General features: G+C 39.7%; 1 protein-coding gene across 7 annotated transcripts in view; it reads left to right on the top strand.

The window, feature by feature from the left end:
- The window catches only part of phldb1b (pleckstrin homology-like domain, family B, member 1b), a 135,377-nt gene that overhangs the window by 38,223 nt on the left and 70,461 nt on the right, over window positions 1-26,693 (top strand). For 5 of the 7 annotated variants that reach the window (XM_034113246.1, XM_034113245.1, XM_034113243.1 and 2 more), the window contains 3 exons: window positions 1,557-1,658; window positions 6,484-6,607; window positions 8,690-8,860. In XM_034113246.1, coding sequence (XP_033969137.1) covers window positions 1,557-1,658; window positions 6,484-6,607; window positions 8,690-8,860 — 397 coding nt within the window. Of the gene's footprint in view, window positions 1-600; window positions 687-1,556; window positions 1,659-6,483; window positions 6,608-8,689; window positions 8,861-16,583; window positions 17,010-26,693 lie in introns of those variants that run through there. The other 2 variants (XM_034113242.1, XM_034113248.1) reach the window with 2 other exon arrangements.

Below are 26,693 nucleotides of genomic sequence, written 5' to 3'. Positions count from 1 at the left end.
TATTACCTAAAGTATAGCCTTGGGCTCTAATCCATGAAGACTGCTGCCTTAAAGTGACGTCACTTTCCAGCCCCAAATGTAATGTCTTTGTGGTATCATCGATGGTGGTGCTGTCACAGAGACGACCATATCACTTACAAGTTATCTAAAACGCTGATGGAGAAAAACACTTTTACTGGACTGGGCCCTGATCTATATTGTTGATTCCTCCTACAACAAGTTCACTACTCTACACTTCTATTTCTGAGCTTTATTTTATCAAATCCCTTCAGTCATCACTCTCTCTTCCTCTTTTCCTCTTTTCTTCTTCGTCTTCTTCGTCGTCTCTTTTGATCACTGCTTAAACACACACACGCGCACACACACACACATGTCTCTGTTATCGGGGATTTTGGTGCTGCCAGTCAGGAATGTAGGTCTTAGTTTAGTGGAGCAAGCAGCAACAGGTCCTCCTCCTGAATGAGAGCTTATGGAGGATACTGCACCGGTTGCTTATAGACAAAGAGCTGAGATCAAGACAAAGAGACAATCTGTGTTTCATGGCAAGAAGAAGCAGCATTGAAGAAATTGTCCTTCAGTTTTAGAGGTGTCCCGGTTAATCGAGTCCACACTGATTGGAGTGAGTCAGTAGCCAGGAGCAGCTCTTTGCAATGGAGGCTCTGCGAGTGCTGGACAACTGGAGACAGGTAATTATTATATTAAGATACAGCAAAAGACAGGTTAACACAAGACATTTGGTTGAAATATTGCTTTAAACATGAGCTGGGAAGCATTTTTGCGTTAGTTCCCTCTGGCTCAGAAAATAGTTTTGCACAAAAGTGTTTCCAGATAGACATTTTCCCAACATTTGTTTTTTAATTTTTTGTGATTAACTGCTTCCTGAGGCTGACTCCGTTACTGAATATCCTTCCATGGGAATGTCAGAAGAGCAAATAAGATGATATTGCAGCAGTGTGTTGTTATCCTGAGGGCAGAGCACATCAGAAACATATTTTCCATCCTGGCTGCAAAACATTTTAAGGATGCAAATGACTCCGGGTGTACGCTCTGATACACTGTGAATGTGTTTTCTAACCTCTCCATGTGTTTATCTGTGCTTCTTATACCGAATCTGGCCACTTAACACGTGTACGGACATGGAATATATTTATAGCTGTTTGCTCTGTGCTGACTTGATGGAAATGGCCCAAAACGACTGAGTAAGAAGGGAGGAATTTAGGCACAGTGTGTGTTTTTCATAGTGACTGAGAGACAAGAGAACAGCCAAGGTGGCTGATTTCCAGCGAATGTGTCAACTGCCAAGAGATTTAAATGTGTGTGCGTGTTGTACTTCCTCTGAGCGCGTTGCTAAATGCTGTCTACCGTCTGTTGTGTGCGTGAGTGCGCTGCAGCATGAATCACACCTTGACACATTAAGGCAGAGTGGGGAGGGGGAATCCCATTAAGCAGGATTTTGATAGTTACTAACCGTTGTTGTCCTGCAGAGATGAAGTCACCCGTGGACACTTTTGGTTACTCATGGTGTGTCTGATGAATGTTCTCATTTCCTCCCTCAGGACATGCATGTGTCGCAGGGAGCCGGGGACAGCTCAGTGGACATGGACCGGCTGAACAGCAACATGCCCGAGTTTGGAAGGAAAACACACCAGGTGCTAAAGGTGAGTGTGTTTTGGGGATAAGGGTGATGGGAGAGGACATGACAGGAAAGAGTGGGAGTCATATGTTATCTGTCATGGAGGAAAGTAAACACATTTACTTTACTTGTACTTTATTATTGGAGTATTTCTGTTGTGTGATAGTTAAAACTTCCGCTTCCACTGTGCAATATACACTTACTGTATGTGCATTTACGCTTTACTTTCATTGGTTTACTGCTACTTTTTACCATTGTTTACCACAATAAAAAAAAAAAAAAAAAAATTATTTTGTACAGCAGGTCAGGTCAGGTGGTACAGCTGGGTGGGACGCGTCCTGACAGCATATGTCAGGACGCGTCCTGACAGCATATGTCAGGATGTGTAAAGCAGGAATCTTCAGGCAGAGTCAGTAATTAGACAGAACCAGAGATTGGGTGTCGGTATTTCAATCACATTAGGTGTGTGTGTGTGTGTGTGTGTGTGTGTGGTGTGTGTGTGTGTGTGTGTGTGTGTGTGTGTGTGTGTGTGTGTGTGTGTGTGTGTGTGTGTGTGTGTGTGTGTGTGTGTGTGTGTGTGTGTGTGTGTGTGTGTGTGTGTGTGTGTGTGTGTGTGTGTGTGTGTGTGTGTGTGTGTGTGTGTCCTTAGTTCAGCTACAATTGGGGACAAAAGTGTGAACATTTTAGAATAAACACATTTCTGTCTATTGTTGGGCTAGGGTAATTCTCAACAAAATGATAGTAATAATAATACATTGGATTTGTATGGCGCTTTTCCTAATGCTCAAAGACGCTTTACATAAAATCAGAAAAGAAACAGTACAAATAAAAAATGATGTGGTATCTGTGTGTGAGTGTGTGTATGTTCAGTAACTACTTCTATATGTATCGTAGTTATAAGGAATACAAAATGGAAGATAAAACCCTATTAAATGTTATGTTTTCTCTAAAGAAACTGTGAGAATCTGGAATTGTTTTCGTGTCTAAAATCGTATTAAGGCACTATAGAATGATGCAGTGATTTTGGTATACAGCCAAAAGTAAACTCTGTGGCAAACCCACATCATGATACTTATCATTTTTTGTTCAGCAGGATAATCTCCACATATTAACAACACGTTGTAAAAATGTTCCGATCGGATGCAATTGGTATATGTAAAAAGCTATCGTTAGGCTATAAACAAACTTTAAACATCACAGTCGCATGGCTGCGCATCACCAATGCTAAGCTAAAGGCAGAGTTTTGTATGTGTGATGACATTTAGTAGTTTATTTAGTCACTCTCGTAAACTTGTGTTAACCACAAACCTTATTTCATGGATTAAATCAGACATTCAAAAAGATTTGATTTTGACACTAGGGAATTGGAAGTGGTGATATGCTAAGTCTTTTACGGGTTTAACGACTTCTTCCTGCACCACTCCAAAAGTGCCATTTCCTTAAAAAAAATCAATATATATATATATATATATATTCACTCACCGGCCATATCATTAGGTACACCTGTTCAACTGCTCTTGAAAAAAATGGGAAAATATCCAGTCAGTGGCAGTCCTCTGGGCCAAAATGCCTTGTTGTGGCCAGAGGTCAGAGGAGAATGGCCAGACTGGTTCAAGATGATAGAAAGGCAATGATATCATCTCCAACTGGTTTCTTGAACATGACAATGAGTTCACTGAACTCAAATGGCCTCCACAGTCACCAGATATAAATCCAATAGAGCACCTTTGGGATGTGGTGGAACCAGAGATTGACATGCAGCCGACAAATCTGCAGCAACTGCGTGACGCTATCATGTCAATATGGACCAAAGTCTCGGAGGAATGTTTCCAGCACCTTGTTGAGTCTATGCCACGAAGAATGAAAGCAGTTCTGAAGGCAGGGGTCTGAAAAAGGTATTATTTGTCCTGTCTTTAACACTTAGGATTTTAGCGACTAGAGACGAGTCTTGTTGACAAGGACTACGTTTTTTCCAATTTGTATTGAAAATACTCAAGCCAGACAGATTCAAGATCCAATAACTTTATTATTAATATACATGCATGAACAGTGCTATACAAATAAAGTTATTATTATTATTTAGTTCATTTATTTGTATATTAGCTGTTTCAGACTCAAATATATTGTTTTTAAAACTTTACGCATACTTAAAGAATTTACACTATAAGAATAAATAAGGCATGACAACATAAGTGATGCAAAATAAGTTATAATAGATAAAGTAACAAAAAACACAGATACAATCAGTCTAGTGAAGGTGCATGGAATTGACTTGTAAGTTAATGTTAGAAAATGTAAAATAAAGTAAAAACTGACAATAACACAGATTATGTTACCTAGTGGGAAAAAAGTGTTGATGACACTTAATCAAATACAATATGATCTAAGAAGGATTGACGTTGCATGCACTCATTACACTATGATGCTCTGCATGTATCAGGTTGTTGCAGTGTGCTCCACATGGGAGCAGCAGCACACAGAGAATGAGGTTGAAGGAGTCCTGCAGTGTTGGCTATCTGGCCCCGCCCCCCTGCTGCCATCACTCCCAGTAAAGCCCCCCCCACTGCCTCCCAGTCTCTATCTCAGCAATCCTCTTAGGCTTGACCCCACTTCACAGACGGCAACAGCACAATCACATAATCCTATTAGCACACACAGCTAGCCAGCCAGCCGAGAGCCGAGTCAATGATCGCGTACAGGTTGTAAATAAGACATGTGTAAGGGACAAAAAAACGCTGTTGCAGCAGGTTTTAAAATGTAAATCCACGGCGCCCATCAGAGTTCATTTAACACTTCACCTGGCACGGAGCTGACCTTAGCCGTGAATGCTAAATGATCAGCAGTCACTGTTTCACACAGCATGTCAAATTCTAGTCATGCTGAATTATAAAGGATGCTAAATCATCTGTTAAATTGTGAAGCAAAACGTGTCCACCGTGGGGGTTCCTGTGAGTCGGATGCTTCTACATTTTGATGTACAGGATTTTTATTGAAATATACTGCTATTTCGATATGATTTGGATAAAACACTACATAAAGCAATACTTAAGTAACACAACAAATCATTATGTCCAATGTGTGATCTTAAAACACATGTGTGACGGATTGGTTTAAAAGTTAGAGGGTTTCATTTGAAGAAAGAAGGAATATAGCGAATAGATCCAAGTATTAACGAGGCCCTATTCCGCCTTTTTTGGGTGACCCTTTCCTGCATTGGACCACACAATCCCCCCCGCTGCCTGAAACGCCTCCATTGGACTCCTTTGTTTACTTTAGTAACATAGTGACATCACTATGTAACACACCCACTTCTATTGGCTAATACTCCAACACATTTGACAAGATTAGGGGCGGGACAGCTCTTAGCTGTCAAAACAGAGCCAGCCAGCTAACCAATCAGAGCAGGCTGGGATCTGGTTTCAGACAGAGGGGGAAAAGAGGTGCTGCAGCCCAGGCAGTATGAGAAAAGGGATAAGACAAGCGCTAAAGGGATAATCATTCCAAAGGAAGTCCTGGTGTATATTTCATTCTTTTTCACCATGTTCTATCTTTGGAATAATTGATGTTACACAACAGGAGATGTAATGTATTATTTTAAACCCTGGGAGGCAAAGAGAAAGAGTCATTTAACACTAAGCAGATGTCTGAAAAGCAGAATAGTCTTTATGTCGAGGCGTCGCTGCGGTGAAAACTGCTCTTCACAAGTTTATCTCGTCGAGCACCCTCCAGGAGCTCCATGTTTCTTAATTGCAGACTGCTGTTGCTATGGCGACATCCCTTCCCCCTTGCTGTGCCGAGAGCACGCAGCGGCGCTTTAGGCTTTAAGGGGTAGACGACACACACATACACACACTTCCTCTCAGTGTGTAGTAAGATATGTTAACGGTCTATGGAAAGGACCTCCTATTGCGAAAAACATAAGTGAAGCAGGAAAGCTGCAGCGTGTGCAGGAATATGAGTGGTATCTCCTCAGTGCCACATATTCACTATGTTTGTGTCATGCACAACTCATTCATTCAGCTAACGGAGAGGAAACACTACTGGTCAGGTCCATGGTGTTCAGTTGTGGGGAAATAGAGAAAAAAAAGTGACCTCTTTACTTTCGAGGTGTAGATTACATGCAGTATGTCGTAATGTATTAAATGTCATCAGGATTACGTTGCGTATCATATCACAAAGACGTTTTTTAATCAGTACAGATTGCATTGGAAAAAGTGCAAATAAAGTCACATTTCCAAAGATAACTTTTTTAATTACAGTATGGCCTTTATTTAAGACACATAAATGAAATACAAATAATGTAATATTATAACGACTCTCTTTAAGAACCCCCAAAATCACACCCTGTTTTTTACAGGTATATTGCATATTTCATTTTGTTATCTTGGCAAAAGAAATTGAATGGATGAAAAGATGGATAGCTGAGGTCTATGGGGTTGTTTGTTTGTTTGTTTGACTTTTTCCTTTTTATTCTCACTTTTTAGTATGTTTGCGTTATATCTTGTTGCATGTATCGTACATTTCCCCTAATAATAAAGGTATTCTGATTCTGATGTATGCATGGTTTATGTACAGTAAGCGCATAGCTGCATTTGTAAAATGTTATGAGTAAACATGCATTTCTATTTGTAAGATGAACAATCATGTATATATATATACTGTATATATCTATTTTCTAATATCAATGTAAAATCGGCTTCTGTTCTGTTGTTTATTGTGAGCTCAACTCAACAAAGGAAAAAAGCGTCCAATGATCATGCTGAACGACGGTACATTCAAACCTAACCAAGAACCAAAATAAAGGCAATAATAATTTACACTGTATTTGTGACCTTTTTTCTCCTCTTCAGAGCACTCCTCTGGATTTCCTTGAGACGGGGAAGGGTCTGAAGTTCCAGGCAGAGCGCCCCCACCTGGTGAGCCTGGGCAGCGGACGTCTGAGCACCGCCATCACCCTGCTGCCCCTGCCCGAGGGTGAGACCCCGCTGTGACACCCACACTTAGCTTAGCTTCACAGAATCACACAGATGCTACTGATGTCTTTGTCACGATATATCACGATATATCAGGATGCACAATTACATTGACTTAATTCATAATATTACATACAAACTCAAGTTTCTCAGAAAGTGTATTGCGATATGTTTTGAGGTAATATCAATTCAAGATCGTAATTTAGTTTTTGTGAGATGACCTATATCAGGGTGAAAGATGCCATATCGCCCAGGGCTAAGTCATAACATTGCAGTATAACATGAATTTGAACAATGGTCCACAAAGACACACACGCACGCACGCCATACGCACACACACACACACACACACACACACACACACACACACACACACACACACACACACACACACACACACACACACACACACACACACACACACACACACACACACACACACACACACACACACACACACACACACACACACACACACACACACACACACTACTATCTCTGGTGACCTGACCCTGTTATCACCTCTCTATCTCTCTCTCGTCCTTGTCGGCCTCTTTGTGTTTCTGTCTGGTGACCTCTTAGCTCTTTCTTTGATGCCCTGTCTGTCTGTCAAACCGTCTGAACATTTAGAAAAAAGCACAAGGGAAGACATTAGGAGAGCACTCCTGACACCACAATATAGACAGAGAGATATCCCTGGCTTAAGCAACATTTTGTGGACATTCAAGCAAGGGCTTCAATATAAAGGATTTTCATTTATATTTAAAAGTCCAGTACGCCAGCTTTTGTTATATAAAACGAACTGTTGCAAACTGTATTTTATTGCACTCTCAGGTGGAACCTTTAGGCAATTGTTCAGGTGTCATTCATCTTTTAATTTGTGGGTCTATAAACATCTATTTCTGTCCGTCTGTCCGTCTGTTGGCCTTCCTGCCTGTCTGTGCCTCTGCAGGCTGGTATGCAGGGAGATTCCACAGATTATGTCCAGGCAAGGATAGTGTGTGTGAGTCAGTGTGTGTGTGTGTGTCTGTGTGTCTGTGTCTGTGTCTGTGCAAAGGTGTATTTGCGTGTTACGCTTGCCTTTGACATTTTATTAGCTTAGCCTTTGAGGGCATTAGCGAAACTATTGTTTCTAGGTATGGGGGGCTGTCCCTCTTTCTTTTATAAACTCTCTGATTATTGTCCAGCCACAAAGATACACATCTTGATAACTCTTGTGAGTCAGATACTACTTTAGCCTCTTAAAGGTAGGGTAGGTAATTCACTTCAGAAACACTTTTTGTTATATTCCATGGAATGCTCTTAACATCCCGATAGCAATGAATACATGAAATGCTTTGACAATAAATATATACAAATATTTCATCTGTGGGAGCCGTGGCGCTGTAAAAAGCAAGTCCAATCATCTGCCTCGGCCCGCGGCAGATAACTGGATGGCCTACCTGCCTGTCAGCCTTCCATCTCGTGCACAAACTTATCTCGTGCCCTCATTGGTCATGTGTGCGTTTGTGTGTGTTGTTGTCTGTAAGGAAGTCTGAAGGAAGGGGCAGATTTTTTCCGGTTGTGTACTTTCAAATTCTAGTGCACTCGAGCTGGTTTCTCCATCCTTACTTTTCAGCCTTATTATGCCCTGGGTTTCGACTCTTAGGTTACAGACAGGCAGACCTTAGTTGTTGGTGGAGGTTGTTGAATTCAGCCAGAATAAGTACCTGCCTAAATGTAATCAGTTAAAGCTAAATTCCATATAATTACTGGTTATAGTGGTCATCATTTGATCTCAAAATATGGATTTGGATTATGAACACTTTGGCCTGTCATATCAAATATCACTAATTTTACATATTTATTTCCAAGTTAGAATTTTGTATTCCTTTTATTTTAATGTATTCTATGATGTAAGTAGGTGCATGTGTAGGGAGGAAGGATAAAGGTTTGGATATGCTCCGGTTTGTTTAATATTTTGTATGGTACTCAATGTTTAAAGACTGAGAAAATCAATGAAAAGACTTTAAAAAAATCCTTTGATATATACATATATCTTAACAGGTAATATTGGTTTATCAATATCCTCTTTCTTCCCCAGGCCGGACCACAATGGGTCATGGTCCCATGGACATCAACCTGCAGGGCCCCGGAGTGGCTGCCCAGCACTGCTACATCGAGAACAGGTCGGGGGTCATCACGCTGCACCCCTGTGGGAACCTCTGTGCCATCGACGGGCTCCAGGTCACTCAGCCCGTCCGCCTGTCGCAAGGTAGGAATCAGCCCAAACATCTGTATTATATAACTCAGTGTGCTGGAGGCTTCCTGTTGCTGCATTCAGAGAGCACTGTGAGCAGGGTTGGGAATAACGGATAACATGTGACAAGATTTTGTAATCAGGGTAAAAAATAAGGCTAACTGTAATCCATTACAGTTACATAAAAAAAGAACGTATTTAGATTACAAAACAATTTAAGTACGATATATATTATGAAACACATACACACTAAAAACGTCAAGACCGAGTGAAATGAGTCTCAACGAAACCATAGCTAATCTGCAATTTATCTCGACCATCATGTTTTATTTTAAAAGGAGAAAAGGGAAACAAAAATAGTCTTCAGTACCAAGCAGTACTTCGAGATGTTAATACACTGTCATTATCCAAAGAGTGGACATATCATTTGAAGAAAGATTTGGAGGTAAATGCGTTATAAATAATACTATTTTGTTGTCAATGGCATACTGCCTGAACTTGCTTTTCGATTGTCATTTAGGCAATTTGTTGGTGTAGTGGGTGGACACCTGACTTGTAAAATATTCTGTATGCTTCATATGTTTGATTTTTCTTTTCTATTTATTGGCACTGCATTTGATATTGAGGCAATCCAAACGGGAATAAATCAGGTTACTTTACTTTTATATTGTGATGCTAAGATTAGGTTACTCATTACAAAATAATTCCAGGTAGTAAGTCATTATTATTTTAATTCTTTTTAAGATTTTGGGGCAACCAGTGCCCTTGTTGTAGAGACAGAGTTGAATGACAGAGGGGATGACATGCAGCAAATGGTCCCAGACCGGATTCAAACCCCGGTCTTCTACTTGGGGACCAAGACCCAAAACATGGGCCACCATCTCTACCAATCGACCTATACAGTTGCCCTGTAATACATTTTCAAAGTTATCTTCCCAACCCTGAGTGAGTCAGCAATCAGATCATATTTTTACCTTATTTTGACGTTGCTTCTCCTTGGTATGGATTTTTTAATTTTCTCCACTGTAGATGAAACATTAGAGGAAACCAATGACCAGACGTAAATGATGTGTGTTTTTACTGAAGAGTATGATCTCAGTAAGAAATCAATCCATCGGCTCTCTGCCTCAATGGAAACACAGAGTACCATTCAGCAGCTCTCATCAGTAAAAAGCACAGTCTGGGCTTTTAAATAGCCTTCGATTCAGAAGAGCCTGAGGTTCCTGTGTTAACGAGTTAACAGAGAGGACCTGTGCATGCAGATATTGAAGAAACCAGAAAGCAAGAGAGGAATTGATTTTCTATCTGCTTCATACTGGGTGGATCTTTGGGCGCTGCGGAGAATTTTACAAAAGTGATTTCCCTGGGATTGGCTTTCTAAAGGTACAGGATTGCTTTTAAATGAAAGTAGGAAAGCGAGGGCAGAGGTTAACTGGACGCCTCTACCACTGAAACCCACTGAGTGAAAGTCACTATGTAACTGCAAAGGTCTCGTTGAGTATGGAACTTAGAAAAAGAGGTGTACAGATATTCAATCAAATCTCTGAAGGGAAGGTTCAGGAAATATACTGGAATGTTAGGGAATTCACCAAATGTAAAATGTATTAAATTGGTTATTACTCATTGCATTAAGCGCTGTTTTTTAGATGAGCAGTGATAGAACTGCATAGCTGCACACTTTGAGAAGTTACAGGAAATATACTTTCTGGCTTTGATTCCTAACAATTTACTCACTGATCTTGAGACATAGCACCAACTTCAAGGAAAACTTAACTTACAAAGCCATCAGTTGTAGATTCATTATTAACCCTGTGTCACGTTGAATTCTTCAAGATAGCTTTGATCTTCTCACATTCCCTCCATAGTACACAAAGAATCCAAAAGCAGAGAAAGGTGTTGATGAATTGAAGTAAATGGGGGGGCTTGTTATAAACTATATCAAAACATCATTTTTAAAAACTGTCAAACAACTACAATGAAGATGGACCAAGTCTAATATATTCAGTCGTATTCTCAGAACCTCACAAAAACATGCATTGTTAGTTAACCGGTAGTAAAGAAAACGCTTTAGCAATGTATTGCAAAGTGCATATACAGTATGAGGCTTCAACTGTCTGAGCAGACTTTTGTTCCAAAATGTCTTTTTAGTATGAAATACATACGTGGAGCATTGGGAGACATCCACTGTATTTGTCTAACTCTAACAGTTAAAGCCTGATATTAACTTTGGTTAAACAGAACTCTAAATTGTATCTCCATCACTTTCATTGATTGATTGCACATTCGTTCTTCCACTTATGTTATACAAATATATATATATATTTATAATAACTGTCACAAAAGGTTATTTCCCTCTGGGATTTATAAAGTATTTTGATTGATTGATTGATTGATTGATTGATTGATTGATTGATTGGTTGGTTGGTTGACATTGAATTGGAATTGTAACTATCATCAAGCCTGTTTTACTGTTTATATGAACAGCTGAATATTGTTTCTACGACAGAATTAAAAACTGTTAACTCGTCCTTTCCAGAAAGTATGGTTTGGCATATGCTTTTTCTCCAATATATAACACTGAACTCCCCGCACAGATTTCCTAATATACCAACACCTAAACTTATCGTATGAGACAAACACTATAAATGTTGTACTTGAGTAGGTTGACTTACAAGCATGTACATCATAATTCTCAACGGAGTTCCTAAAAAATCTATGAGGAAGTGAAACTGTGAACTACGTAACTGTTGATTAAGTCATAGAAATACATGGAAGTTTACCTCGGTAAGTTATGAGAATGAGGTGAAGGGACACTACTCATCATTACTCACAGGATGTGTTCTTTCCACATATTATTTCTCATTTCACACTTCTTTTCCATGTTTCCGTCATTTCTTTAATCAACTGATGTGACTGTTATTCATTCCCATAAATTCCTTCTAAGTCTAAGTCAGCGGTTTTCAAAGTGTGAGGCGCGCCTCCCTGGGGGGATTATTAACACACGCAGTTGCGTATTTGGCTCAAAAAGCGTGGGATGTTGGTTATTTTCTCCATCTAGGATGACACCAAAAGCCTCCCAGACGTTGGATTTCGCTCTTGAGGAAGAGTTATTTACACTGATGTTTTCTCCGCTAGAGAGCTTCACCTCAGCCATTTCAAATGTGGCGCGCTCAGCAGCAGACTGATGCGGTGCAGAGGTTATGATTATGCGCGGTCCCACGGGGGAGAGGTCTGAGAAATCTTTAAACATTAAAGGGGACCTATAATGCAAAATGCACTTTTGTACGTCTTTTATACATGAATATGTGTCCCCGGTGTTCCAGGGAACTCACCAAGTGTCAGAAAACACAACCCTCTCTATTTTCCTCCATACCCAAATCTCTAAAAAAGGGGCTGCAACGGATCTGATACAGACTGATCCAGATTTGAACACTTCTATGTCGTCACAGAAGTGGCGCTACGGCTATTGGGCCAACTCTCCACCTATCAGGGGAATGTGGGGTTGGGCCACGGCCGGCCATTGCCGCTCGAAAGCACTGGAGACGCTGTAGTACATATGCCAGGCCTGTAAGTGGCGCTGTAGTCTGCCACAAAAGCAGCGAAGAAGACTTCCCGCCCATAGTTACCATGGTTACCCTTCTGTTTATTCTCCGCTGTGGCTTTCTTTCTCCCTCCCCGAGGCAAGCGTTTGCTCACGCTGCTTTAATTCAATGCAATCCCTCCCCGTCGAGGCAAGCACAGTAATTCTCTCCGGTTAGTCCAACACCCACCTCTCCGCCTCTTCCAAGGAACGAGAGGACCGTGCGGCAGAGTTTCAGTTTCAGTTTCTTTCGCCGGTCAAGATTTCCGTTAAAGTTTAAATCTTCCAGACAAAATTAGAAAAGTGCCGGTCAAAGGTCTTCTTTGTTATTTATTGAGCTTTAAAACAAATGAATAACGACTCTATATAATAAAACACGGAGGACGGAGATCTCTTTTTCTCCCCCTCTTCTGACAGCCCAGCAGCTGATCAGAGCACGGCTCCCCTCTCCTGCAGGGGGGCGTGGTCAGCTGAATCAGACCCGTAGACAGCAAACAGCACATAGAGCGAAATGAGGCATGGCTAAAATGCATGATCTGTTTGGTATTTTGAAAACAGAAACGTATAAATATACCTTATATAGGTATGGCCCTACAATATATCATTTACATATAGCATGATAGGTCCACTTTAAATTAAATTATTATTATTTAAATATATTTATTATGCAACACCCGCGACCCGACCCGCATCTTCTTTGTTTTACTCAGAACCGAACCCGGAAAAAAATGTTTGAAAAAATACCACCCGCGAATCACTTTTTTTGCGGGTCACCCATCGGGTACCCGACCCGATGCAGGACTCTGATCCCCGCATCATCCGCCTGTGCGCATCAAAGACGCAGATTCATCGTTCCCACTAAAGTAGGGGTGAGTGTAATGAGGAGGCAAAGTTGACGTTCAGTGTGTTGCCGGGAGCATATAAGGATTTATCCACGATGTTGAAAATGTAAAAAAATGTTAGAACATAAAGATAAAAAGGTTTAATGTTTTAAGGAGGTGACGCTACTCAGCCAATCAAATCGGTGCAGTCAGTGAGCAATTTCAAATGATGTGCTCAAAAAAGAGAAAGATAGACAGCAAAAACAGCATTTAATGACATTTTCTCTTATTGGACCTCTTTAAAATGCAACTGAATACCCCTGCATTATAGCAACAACAACAACAATAATAATAATGATAATAATAATAATAATAGCAGTAATAATTGGGAGGGGAGGGGGGGCGCGGCTGTTCTTATGTTCTCTGAGGGGAGGCTCACCTTCCCACACTTTGAAAACCCCTGATCTAAGTAATTACATTTTATTTAGCTGATATCTTTATCCAAAGCAACTTACAAGTGCTTTAAATCATAAAGATACAAAACTCAGGTTTGACTGACCAAGGTACAAACAAAACAGAAGATGGCAAATGTGTATACTTTCTGATTAACTTGACACTCAATTCCCCAGATCAACTTAGTTTGAACCAATCCGACAGAATCAAATCATGTTGGAGAAAAGAACAATAAAGAACAAATATATGTCATTGAGCGCCAGTTGGAAAAAATGATACCAAATGTGTTCACCTTCAAAACTAAACTGTGGTCAACAAAAAACTTGCAGAATGAAAAACTTGTGTGTTTACAATGGCATCCCGATTGGTTAAGAACAGTTTTTGACTTGAGATCTAGGACTTGGGGAATTAATGCAGTGACACAATTATGACTTGATCTCACCTCTGCTATTCATTGTTCTGCATGGCTTTATGATGTGTGTATGTGCAGTAGGTGTGTGTTGTGTGTCCCTCTGTCTTTTGGTATTTCATCCTGCACTCTGTCAGGGTAACCTGAGCGGGGACACAGGGCTATTTATACTGGCCCTGAACCCCAGACAGATCCCACTTTAGCCCCAGAGGGGGGGTCAGGCTAAAGAATGAGTGTGAGGGTAAACCAGAGTTCACTGTCAGCGCTGTAATGACAGCGTGAAGAGCTGCAGTAGTCATGAAATGTTGTTGATGACAAGGTGTAATCACTTCTTTCAGTGTTAAAGTGGGCTGATACAGACCTGATTCTACAGCAGGAAGTGGGTCAGACAAACATTGAACCCACCACTCCCATGAATTATGAGTATTATATGAGTAATACAGTACATTGTTGTATCCTTAAAGGAGTAGAGAGCATGCATCATTGTAAGCTATGACTACACACTGATGAGTGTTTCACAGGTAATCTAATGCTGTCTGCACTCTTTTGTTTTTGCTTTGAAAATACATAGTGGAGTGATGGCTTTGACTTGACTTCGACTTGTGAGGAAAATCAAGCAGCAACAAGTCGGTAATATTAGAAAAATTAAAATGTGCTCAACAAGCATTTAGTGGTAATCTGCTTGGATTTACAACATAAATCAGAAGAGCTGGTGCACGGAAATCCCAACAATTAAAGGGCGTGTGAAGCCAGTTTGTTCAAAGCGAGATGAGCGGAGGTTTTTAGGGGTTAAATGTTGATCCCAAAGTTCCCTCCAGATGGAGTTTCTTTCACACACACAAAGGATATCTCAGTTTGTTGCTTTAATTTAATCAACAAATTCAAGTGCTTCTTTAACATGGTGATCATAGGTTTGACTTTCTGCTGATCCATGTAGTTCCATTATTCTGTAGCCCATTTTTATGACTATAATCTTCTCATTCTGGGTACACATAGTTGGTCAAACACTGTTCATAATACAATAGATACTCTTAAGTGACTGTCACCATTTTATTTTTTAATATATATCTGGCCGGCTATAGCTACTTTTGGAACACATGATGCACTGTTACTGAATAGGTTTATGTAGTGTCTCTATCATGCCAAGCTTGAACAGGAAAACACTGCTTACACAATAATGTATTAGTGATAATAATTACAACATTTTACAACATTCACATAGCCAGTTGTTTCAGTAGGACCACATTGACTCTATTTAAAGTCAGTGGGGAGGACAAAATATCATAACCAAGAAAATGATGGCACACACACTATCATAATACTTATTACGGAGAATAATATGCCTTGAGGGAACACTTAACATGAATACTCCCTTTAATGTTTATTTGCATGGCTTCCAAATACATGTGTGGTTATACTTGGCTTCACCTTTGTTCTTTCATACAGTGATAAAAGTGGGACATGAGAGAGAGACACACCTTGGCATGCTCTGTTGCCGCGGCTCTGTATCAGATCAAATCAATTAATTATTGACATGATATTAAACCATAGTGGATAAAAACGAAAGCTCAATTCAGGCCACAGTCTACAGAAGATCATTAGGGCCACGCTAAGAGAAAGACAACTGAGAGGAGGAGGATTTCTTGGAGTTGGGATTTATTCTTAGAGTTTGACATTTATCCGATACATTTTAACTTTTTTCTGAATGTAATCTTTATTCTCAAAATGTCCAGTGTGTAAAGGGCTTTTTTCTGAACATTTAGACTTTATTCTCACATTTTTTACTTTTTTTTTTTTTTAAATGGCTTCAACTCTATTAAATGTAAACTTTACAGTCAACATTCTCAGTTATATTCCTATACTGGTATTTTGGCTTTGTTGTCAAAATAATATTTCAATTTTGTTCTCAACAATTCAAGGTTATCAAATGGTGTCAACGTTTAATTTTCAACATTTAAAATGCTAATTACAAATCTTTAAACAATCTTTTTTGCTAAGGCCAAATGCATGCATGACACTTATACTCTTCCATCACAATCTGGCATTAACATTATCGGTTAATCAATTATTGATATTGATCAGTGAACAGTCCTCAACATTTGGACTTTATTCTCGAAATCACATTTCTTCTTGATTCCCAACATTTCTTTAAATTGTATTTAGATTTATTTTCAAAATGCAGAATTCATTCTCTTATTCTTGAAAATGTATTTTGGCTTTACTGTCAACATTTGGAAATGCATTACATATATGTAGTCCCCTAGGCCGTATGCATTCCTGGCCCTTATAATCTTCCATAACAATATCGATGAATGAATCTCTGTTTTGATCAGTGAAGTTCCTGTGTTGTTGATGAAGATGTGTGCCCAGTGGTAGCAGCCCCCACCCCCCCCCTCCCCTCTCTCTCATTGCACAGCCCTGACTCAGCTCAGGATCCCCACCTTCTTTTCTTCCTCTCTGCTCCTCCTCTCTGGTTTCTCTCCCAGTCCTCGCACCCTGACAGCCCGACTCTCTCTGCGGGCTGAGAGGTGACTGAGAGCCGGCTGATTCTCACAGCAGCTCCTGGAAAAGCTTCTTTACTGCGGGGAAGGAGACAATGGACAATCATGACTGTAAACTCCCGCATGGGTTTGAATGAACTGGGATACCAACGCATCACTGGATGAACCCGTGTTTTAACAAGTGGGAAGGCAGTTTTTGTGGACCTTCAGATATCTTCAGAATATATTAAGGCTTTTAGGATTATCATAACAAAAGAGCGTCGGGACAAAACCCCATTAAACGCTCCTGTTGTTCCTCAATAATTCGAAGATACGGAGAAAAAAACACGTGGCTTTCTTTAAGGAGTAGAGGCGATGAAAACAACGGAGGGAGAGAGGAGCTACATTCATTTCAGTTAAAGTAAGTTGTTTGCTCTCTACTGTGGGCTAGTTATAAAGGTTTCGGTGGCTTTAAGTCGGTGTTTGTGGTGGTGTTTGCTTTCAGCACTTGCCGGGCTTGTAATTAGTTGAAGCCGGTGGATGGAGTTACGAACGGTTGGGAGACAACTGACACAGTATCGTTCTTTTAAACTGGAATGGATCCAAGTGATTCCATTTAGTTAGTTTGTGGGACTAGTTGGTCACATATTGTGGGCAAAAGTCGCCAATGTGGGAACATTTTTTTTGCATTGCTTCCCGTTACTTTTTCAGTTGTTTTCACTCTTAACGCACACTTCCGCCAAACTCCGTTTAGAAATCGGACACATGTAACATTGCAGTCTTTAACTGTTAAACTAGATGTAACAACACATTACTGACGACTTTTAACCAGTTAATATGATGTTATTTTTAATTCGGCATACATAAACAAAACAATTTTCATGTAAGCTTTTAAAAATTCTACTTTTTTAGTGGTCTTGCCTGTTATTCTCTATTGCATCGTCCACTGAAGGTTACCCTTGGTGGGTGGTAGCTGCTGTAGCTGCATTAGCACAGCTAAACACATCTTATTTTATTTACATTAGGGCTACTTCGAATTAATGTATATGCCGAATTACTAAACATACTATTTTGACATTGTTGAGCTGTTTAACTATACTTCAACACCAATACATTTTGCAAATATGCAAGACAACTTTAAATTAGCCGAATTTCTTATGGAGTTTGGACTATTACTTCACACTCAAAACATGAACACCTGCTTTAACTTTGCTGTCTCCAACCACTCAGTCCCCGGTACTCTACATTCTGACTTCCCCCTGCCACCATGTGAGTTCTGATTATAGACTACAAACATATACAAGTCTGACAGATCTGCAGACCCCCCCCATCAGGCCTGGCATGACCAGACCTCACTGTCTCTGTCTACTGTTACACTGCTATTCCTGGTTTCCAATGTGACCTAACCAGGGCTGGTAACTGGAATAGAATTGAGCTGTCCTTCCATGCATTCTGCATAGTCAGAGGCCCATTGGTCCATATTTTACGGTTGCATAGAGTTTTTACTAAAGATCACACTAAGTTCAAATCCTTCTTTACATGTGTGGCCATTCTTTCCCCTCCAACACACCTCCTCAACATCTGTCATCTGTGACACATTGCGTTGACCCCATTGTAAAGAAAGGATGTGAGGAGTCAGAGAGAAACCCTCTGCAAACAGTCATCAAGGCTCGCTGTGAATGTGATGTGGGCTCCCAGAGGGCCCGGAGCACAGGTCAGACATGTGTGAGGGACGACGGAGCAGCTCAGCACAGAGAGAGGGGAAAGGAGGCTGGCAGCAGCTGGTGTGTTCCTGCATGTTGTTGTTGACACAGACTCTGACCGTACATCCTCTGACTACACCGAGGTCAAGGCAATGTGTCCAAATGAGACTGGGGTTATCACTACAAATATAACAGTGCCTTGAGTACACCAAGGTTGTGTTCACACTGAAGGTATTGGTACTGAAGTCCACACTACTTTACCATATTTGAAAAATATATGAATAATACCTATGTATGACATGACCAGCTGTGTAGATTCATAGTAGCAAAATACCTATTCTTGTATCTACCCATGCTCAACACAATTTCATTAAAGTAAATGTTCTTGAGTTTTATAGTATTAACCTTCATACATGTGTTGCTTTTTTTGTAATTTTCTTTTAACTTTGGGCCTCATGCAGAAAGCAATATATATAATTTAATCGTATTTACATATTTTTATTTTTATATTTAAGGGCATTTTACATATCACGTACAATTTGTTGGAGCGCTAACCAATAAAAGAGTGTTACGTAGTGAAGTCATTATGTTATGGGTGTAAAACAAGGAGTTCAATCAAGACCATTTACATGCACAGCAACCTACATGTATATAACACACTACAGGAAAGAGAAAAAAACACAAAAAGCATAATAGGGCCCCTTTTAATACCCAATGATCTCGCAGATTCACAAATGTTTTGTATATTTGAAGTGTTTGACAGAGAAGCACTTTGATGTGATGTGCAGCCAATCTAAATGCAAATCTAAGAAAATATCACAACCTATTAAGTTTAATTAATTAAGGGAGCCATAATGAATTACTTTATGAGAAATTGTACAGCAAGGTTACACTTGTCAATTCGACGTGATTTATTAAAAAACCTGGAGATGCTGGAAACAAGTTAGCACCATGTTTGGATGTGCGATTGGCTCAATCTGCTACATCTTGAGGTATGAATAGTAACCGACAAAACCAACATGCATACGGACACCATAATGAAATCAGCAACACGAACAGCCTGTGCATTTATCTGATCGATGATATAAAGGTTGATAAAACGAAACATGTCAGGCCACTTAGCGCAGCAGTCGACCCCTAAGCCACGTGTAGATCACATTGTCTGTTTTAATATGTATTGATGCCCTGCCTGCAGCCATCTGCCTCTGGGAGCATGTTTAACAGCAGGGGACTGGCTTCAGTTGTTCTGACAAAGGGAGGAAGGAGGGGTGGGGGGTCAGGGAACATCTGTTTTTAGACAAGCGGTAACCAGCCTGCGACACGTTACTGTGATGAGCGTCCACTAGAGACTGCAGATGACAGTCTGTTGGATACTGCGTTTGGTCAGTTTACTCATCAGGAGGAGTACGACTCACACTGTGAAAAAAACAATATGCTGTTTTGTGGCTGTGAAAAGCAGGATTCAGGGTTTTTAATAACAACTCGATCAGGGGGTAAACATCTATATATTTGGCTTCCGCTGCTTTGATTCTGTCTAACTTTCTGATCGCTTTAACTTTTATGGAAGTCTGGAAATCATTTTTTAAGAGCTGATCAGAATGAGCACAGTGTTTTTCTGCATACAGTACCTTGGTTTTGACACTTTCATCACACATTTTTTGTGTCACATGCCTGTGTCATATTATTTTCATTTTTAATTAAATACATGTTTAGGTCTTTGTAGTATGATGAACTCTTTCTGGTCTCATAATTGTGAGGTTCTCAGTAGAAAAAAATGCTGAAACTATTTAGCTTCTATGTGGAACCTGTTTATTGGGACTTCAAGGTTTTCTGGTGATTAGGCAAAATATCACTGAAAATAAATATACATTTCCTTATCAGGAATGAGAGTTTTTTTGTCAAACCTACCCAACAAGATGCATAATGCATATTTGTATTCCATTTGTAATGTTGTAATCACAGTTTGATAAAGGCACTTAAAGGACACTATCCATTTCCAGTGTTTGTTGTACTGTACGTGACCCACCATATTAATGTGTGTGAAGAAGCGGCCCAGGAGCAACTGCTGTCTGCAGATATTTTCCATCGTGGCATCTGACGTCAGACTGGTTAGAACATGCGACCCATTCATTTCTTCCAGCCTTTTATTTGTTCCGAAGGTTATTCCCATGTGATGGGAACGCAGGGCTAGACCTCTCCTCCTCCTCCTCCTCCTCCTCCTCCTCCTCCCTTGTGCTCTCTTTTCAAAGCAGACCCTATCTTCCTCTGGTATGTGCGTCTCTGTTTGACGGGAAAGGCAGTCATTGATTAACTGGTGGGTTTGACTCCCTGGCCTTTGCTGAGGCTGTAAACCATCGGCTTTCCATAGAAACCGTCAGCCATAGTTTTGGGCATCTCTTTTGTCCGCGGCTCCTCTGCACTTTAGTGACGTCCCATGCTGGTGTTTTATTGGAAAAGCTTTTGTCTGTCACGCACAACAGTGAGATCACAAAATGTCCATTGTTTTTCCTAATGGTTAGCTGATAATGAATTCAAATGGAGTAACTACGGGGTCTTGGTGAGGAGAATTCCTTTTGGCTGACAGGATGAGTGGAATTAAGTGTAGTGAAGCTTCAGAAGTACATAGCTGCAGGGTGTTTTGGTGAGTTTCAGCTATTTAAATCAGAGTCAGGACTTAGGAAGCAGATTTCCTCAGCTGCTGCTGTATATGTAGTGCTCTGATCATGGTATCAAGTGGAATGCGCTATAATACCAAACTGCAGCTTTTAGATCATTTTTTCTAAGCGTGTTTAGAAGATAAGCCTGTACCATATGCGGTAAATAACATGTATTATAAGCTCTTTAGATGTGTTGGAGCTCAACTTGGTGTTGGATTTAAAGCCACTTTAATAAACTCTATGCAACTGATAAAAGAAGGAAAAGCACCTTCTTTCCCTTTAATGGGCTATAGTCATGTTACCTCCTTCTGAAATCAAGTGACGAGATTCTTTATAAGGAAGATAATTAACTTTGGTTGTTTTTACGCCACTTTAAATGATTCCATTCTTTCTTTCTTTACACAACTCTGTCTCCTAAAAAAGTTGGTTCCATTAAACTAAACTGCTTTCTCAATTTAGTTTTGAGAGAAACATAGTTTCTACTGGATTACAGTTGCAGTTTTGAACATGTGTTGTGAATTGAAATAAACAGAAAACAAAAGTTATTGATTAGATTTAGTAAAACCTCATAGTTTGGTTTAAAATGAATACACTTTTTACATTATCAAAGTTACAGATATAAATTAAAATATGTCTTCAGTGAATGGTTTCAGACGGAGAATGAAGCTAAGTCTTCTGGGGGGAAAGTCACGCTTCCTATCCATCTACCCCTAACTCCTCCATAGGTGGACTTCCGTGGATTTTGTTTTGGAAGCATGTTACTAATATGTCAACAAAACTAAATAAGTTTCCCTCAAAACATATTTGAAAATGCTGTTTTGTTCTATTGGAAAATCCTTTTAAAGAGCCCAGGCTCCTTTTAAGAAGTGGAACTAACAAATAACTAGTTAGGGCAGTACTTACTCCAACAAATCAGATTCCAACCATAGTCTTTTGCTGTCCAAACCCCCGAGAATGTGGTAGATTTTTCCTCTAGTACACAGCAAAGTTGATGTGGTTCATGATTTTGGTTATTCCTGAAAAAAACAAAGAATAGATTGTTGGCGTGACTGGTGAGGACCATGTTACTGGAAGAGAAAAAAGGAAAGAACAGAAGCCTCAACAAAGAAAAATTATAAAAAGAAGCGTCACAGTGTTGCAAATAGTGTTTGTTACCAATACTTGTTTACTTTCCACATCTTAATCGTTTTCTATGCTCTTTTGCTCTGGTGTTTGAATGACAATCATGTTTTCACATCAGATCTGAGGATAAGATTGGACAGCAGCCATGATGTTCCACTTCAAAGAGCCAAGACACTGTTACAATCACGTATTTATTTAACAGCATGTCTTTATCACACCATAAAAGTATAAGCAAGACTTTCACAAAGTCCCCTGACTCAGCATGAACTCACTGTGGTAGTATGCGAAGCGTTCTCGCTCTGACCACCTCTGCTTCCTCTGATCTAATCTTCTGGGAAATGTACTCGGGGCTAAGCCGACGCACTGGAAAGATTTAATGTGGTCATACCAGAGTGAAGGAGAAAAAACACAGAGATGTTATTAGAGAAATCATGGGATATTTGCTCCAAAGACGCATGTCAGATAGGTTGAACAGACCGCTAACATCTTCTCCTCTAAATGCCACAATACCCTTGAGGCATGATTTGGCATTAGCGCTGTTTGGCCTGAGTGTTCCCAAAGGAGTACTCATATGGGTTAACAATAATCATTCCTGTCGGCTCTGGTATTAAATAAATATTTTAAGAAGATTCTTTCTGATAAAGCTACCCTCTTTTTTACTTGTGTTGCTATTTACTTCAGCCAAGGAGGTTATGTCTTTTTTTCTTTTAAGAAGGATTACAGAAAAACTGAAGGCCAGATTTTCATGAAACTTGGTAGAAGGGTGTTGTATTGGCCAAGGAAAAACCCGTAAACTTTTGGAGCAAATCCAGATCTGGGGAAGATGCACATTACTTTTAATATTCGCTTCCATCGTGACATAGTGCATAGTCTAAGCGGCGATGGGCTGTGACACAGGATTAGAAATATCCCCTTTAACATGCAACAAAAAAGATTCTTATGTATTGAATTAATATGAAAGCTTAAATCTCACATGTAGAAGAGTCTCTAGACCATTTTCGTCACAATTTGAATACAATCTTTTTTTTTTTTTTAATACTTATCAGGAACAAATGCTGATCTATAGTTGTGGAAGCAGTTAGTAGGAACTTGAACCAGAGGAACGCCGGTTCAAGTCTCTGAACAGTAGTTTCATATATCGCAGGGGCTAAATTGCCCATAATGCATCAGTTAATAATATGGCTAGAACTTTGTCTAAAGAAATACAATTATCAGCTTTAAATGTATATAATATAAATACAAGTTGATGTGTTTCCTGGAGGTTGTGTTTGGTATTTATTGTTGAAGACCTTTATCAAGCGCAAAAAGGACAATTATTGGTCGTTTCCAACTACTCGAACGTATATTGCTTATTGTCGTCATTATACATTTTACATCAGAAAATACAGTTTTACGGTGCACCAAAAGCAGAATATGTCGAAGAAGGCCCCTTGTGCTTTGTTTATTTAGCTGACTGACAAGTACTATTTATAGATTTTCACCTTGACTCCATTTGTATCAATCTTTATTTGCATTACAGTATGTGCTCTATAATCCACTTAGTGTTCCTGCAGTTTCATTAGAGATTGGGGTTATAGTGTCCTTGTGGGAACGCAGTGGTGATCTTTGTGTCCTCACTCCTGAAGACGTGCCATATGGAAAGTGTTGATAACACGACATAAAGAATGACAGCCAACAAATCATTTATAAGCATATTCCTTGTTAGTGTTGTTAGTGTTTGGTTGTTTCTTGGGTAAAGCGCAGCCAATCTGGAGCCCAGTGCTGCTGAAAGGTGCTGTTCTTGCAGTAGTGCACTCTCTGGGATGAAGGCAGTGATTAGACCGATCGCTCCTGGAGTGTTGAAAGGAGAAATTGTTCTCTCTCACCCCGGGAAGAGAATCAATCTAACTGATTACCTGGGGGGATTTCACATCGAACACACATGCACACACACGCCTAGTCACCCTCCTGTTATGCGAAGCCAATATTTCCTACCAACACTGCCTGTCCTTTTTCTATATGACTTTGTTTTAATCATGGAAATAGCTAGTGTCATATTTTCCCGTTGGAAAGTGTTGGACGCACAGCCGTTGATTAAACAGATCTCAATTTCGACCGCATGCTGGTTTCGCTGAACTCAGCTATGTAGAGAAAATATCCTGAACCACTGGTTCTTGGAAAAATCTTAAAATGCTTAATCGAGGTCAGAGGGTTCTTATGAAGGAGTGAGGGAGGAGAAAATAGATACTTGTGTGTTTTAAATAACCTAAAAGTTTCACATTGTACTCTCTTTGGCCTGGTTCTTCTCTGAAATGCATGAGTCATGCACCTGTCTAGAAACGGCACAGTCATTGCTAGAAATGGGAAGAGCTCACAAATGTGTTTTGAACAGTTCAAATTAATCCATTAATCATATATAGGAAAAGTGCTAAAAAGTGACTTTTTTTGTTGATAGAATCACTTCATAAATAGGGAAAATGTAATGTAGGCCTGCATCAGGTTTTCCAACCGCCCAAACGTGTAACCAATATTAGAAATTAAAAATAATGCTTTTCATGATGTGCATATGAATCCTATGTTCCCAGAATGTTATTCATTTTTTATTCAGGCAGGTGGAAATGTTTTACTTTTGGCAACATTGTAAATTATCTACTTGAATTTAATCAAGGATGATTAATCTTTTTTTCAATTTCTTTTATGGATATGTTTAATTGTATGTATATGTTTAATAAGCTTGTGATAGCTTATCTAAGCTCAGTGTTTTGGTTTATAGGAACTGTGGGGTTTGTTTGAGTCTCACAGCTCTCATTGACCTTATAGTTGCAGAATCAGAATCCGAAACAGGTTTATTACCAGGTAGGTTTACACGTACGAGGAATTTGACTTGGTGTCGTGGTGCATACATAAAAGTAAAACAAGAATTTAAAACACAGGTAGAGAACTAGAAAAATATAAAAAATAATATAAAATATAGTAAAATATAACAGTATTTAGTTACATTGCAATGGAATGGAATAGAAGGAATAAAATATGGAATAAAAATCAGCAGTAATACAAAATATTGTTGTACATTGTGTGCATTAATGTAATGCATAGAATATATGATGTGGCTGAGGTAAAGTGTCAGTGGGGGGGCCGGGCCTTGTTTATGAGGCTCTGATAATTAGTTTGTCTGCCTGTTGGCAGAGTATGCGTTTACTTGGTGAACCTAGTGGATCATCTAGCAGCTGAGATTTGGGGCGGAGGGCGGGCCTCCGCCCCAAATCTCAGCTGCTAGATGATCCACTAGGTTCACCAAGTATGGGCCATTCAATACTCTGAGTTTAATTTAATGCCCTTTTAACTTACAGTAAATCTGAGTACCAGCAGAGACCAGAATTGTCAGTTTCATCATTCAAAGTTTGATTGGAAACAGCTTAAATATGCAGATCTGAATACCCAACCAAATTGTGGTTTTATTTCTAAATCAAACCCAGAGCATACATTTCATTTGCTTGCTTGCATTCCTTGGTTGAAAACATGTTTTACAGCCAGCAAGTTTTGAAACTTAGTTTCCAAATGCCAAAGAGACCACCCTCCCTGCTGTGGGAAAGATCACCAGAAAGCTGAACCGTCATCACCCCTGGGTTAACTTTCCCTGTCACCTGAGCTGATTAGCTCCTATGATGACTGATCACCGTAAAGAACATGACCTTTGGAGACGGGGCCTCGCAAGTTAAAACCAGAGTTTTCATGGACCACCAAGATAGATGTGTGCTTGTTATGTAGGGAAATAATCCATGCTGGAGATTCTAATCTACAATATTACACATCATAATCATAATTCACTCCTAACTAGGTAATGTTACGACAGCTAAGGGTAGATTCACCATCAAGCATCTTTGAGTACCAGAAAAGGGCTGTATAAATGATTATATCATTATGAAATATTCAGAGGTGGACAAAGTACTCTGACCTTTCTCTTTAAGTAAAGGTAGTAACAAAATGTAGAAATGCTCTGTTCAAGTAGTAGTCCTGCATTGAGAATGTTATGTTAAAGTATAAGAGTATTAGCACCAGAAGTACTCATTCGACAATATGGTACAATACGGTACAATACGATACAATCAACAAGGACTTCCATTAAAACAACAAACCAGGGAAAAGACACTTAACGTAACATTAAAATCATTGAAGATCATATTTTTAAGACCCTTCAGCACACCAGGCTTTGAAAGAATACATATTATATTATTGGATCATCACATTGGATTGACATGTTCATCACTTTAACATCTAACTGGAATAGGTGGGTTTTTATTTTTATTTTTTTTAAAACCCACCTATTTTCATTTAAGTACAGTTCTTGAGTAAAAGTAGGCTTCTTATTTACCTTCCACTATTGCAAACGTTGAGTTCTGTTATGTTGTCTGGAGGATATCATGGATGTGTTGAGCAACATTCAGACATGCCAGAAAAACAGACTCATCCCAAACATCTTTGAGCCCATCCAGTCTAAATAAGGACTTAGTGGTTTGAGGTGTGGTTAATTTCTCTGCGTGGTTAGGGTTTGGCGTCTCTCCGGTCTCATTAACCGCCCCCGCCCAGCCGTCTGTTTAATATAAGAACAACACGTCCGCAGCAGATCTGTTCAGTGCTGGAGAT

This window comes from Trematomus bernacchii, unplaced genomic scaffold (assembly GCF_902827165.1).
Source record: "Trematomus bernacchii unplaced genomic scaffold, fTreBer1.1, whole genome shotgun sequence".
Classification (NCBI taxonomy): domain Eukaryota; kingdom Metazoa; phylum Chordata; class Actinopteri; order Perciformes; family Nototheniidae; genus Trematomus; species Trematomus bernacchii.
The sequence above is the reverse complement of the archived record's forward strand: the minus strand, read 5'-3'. Positions and strand labels throughout refer to the sequence as shown.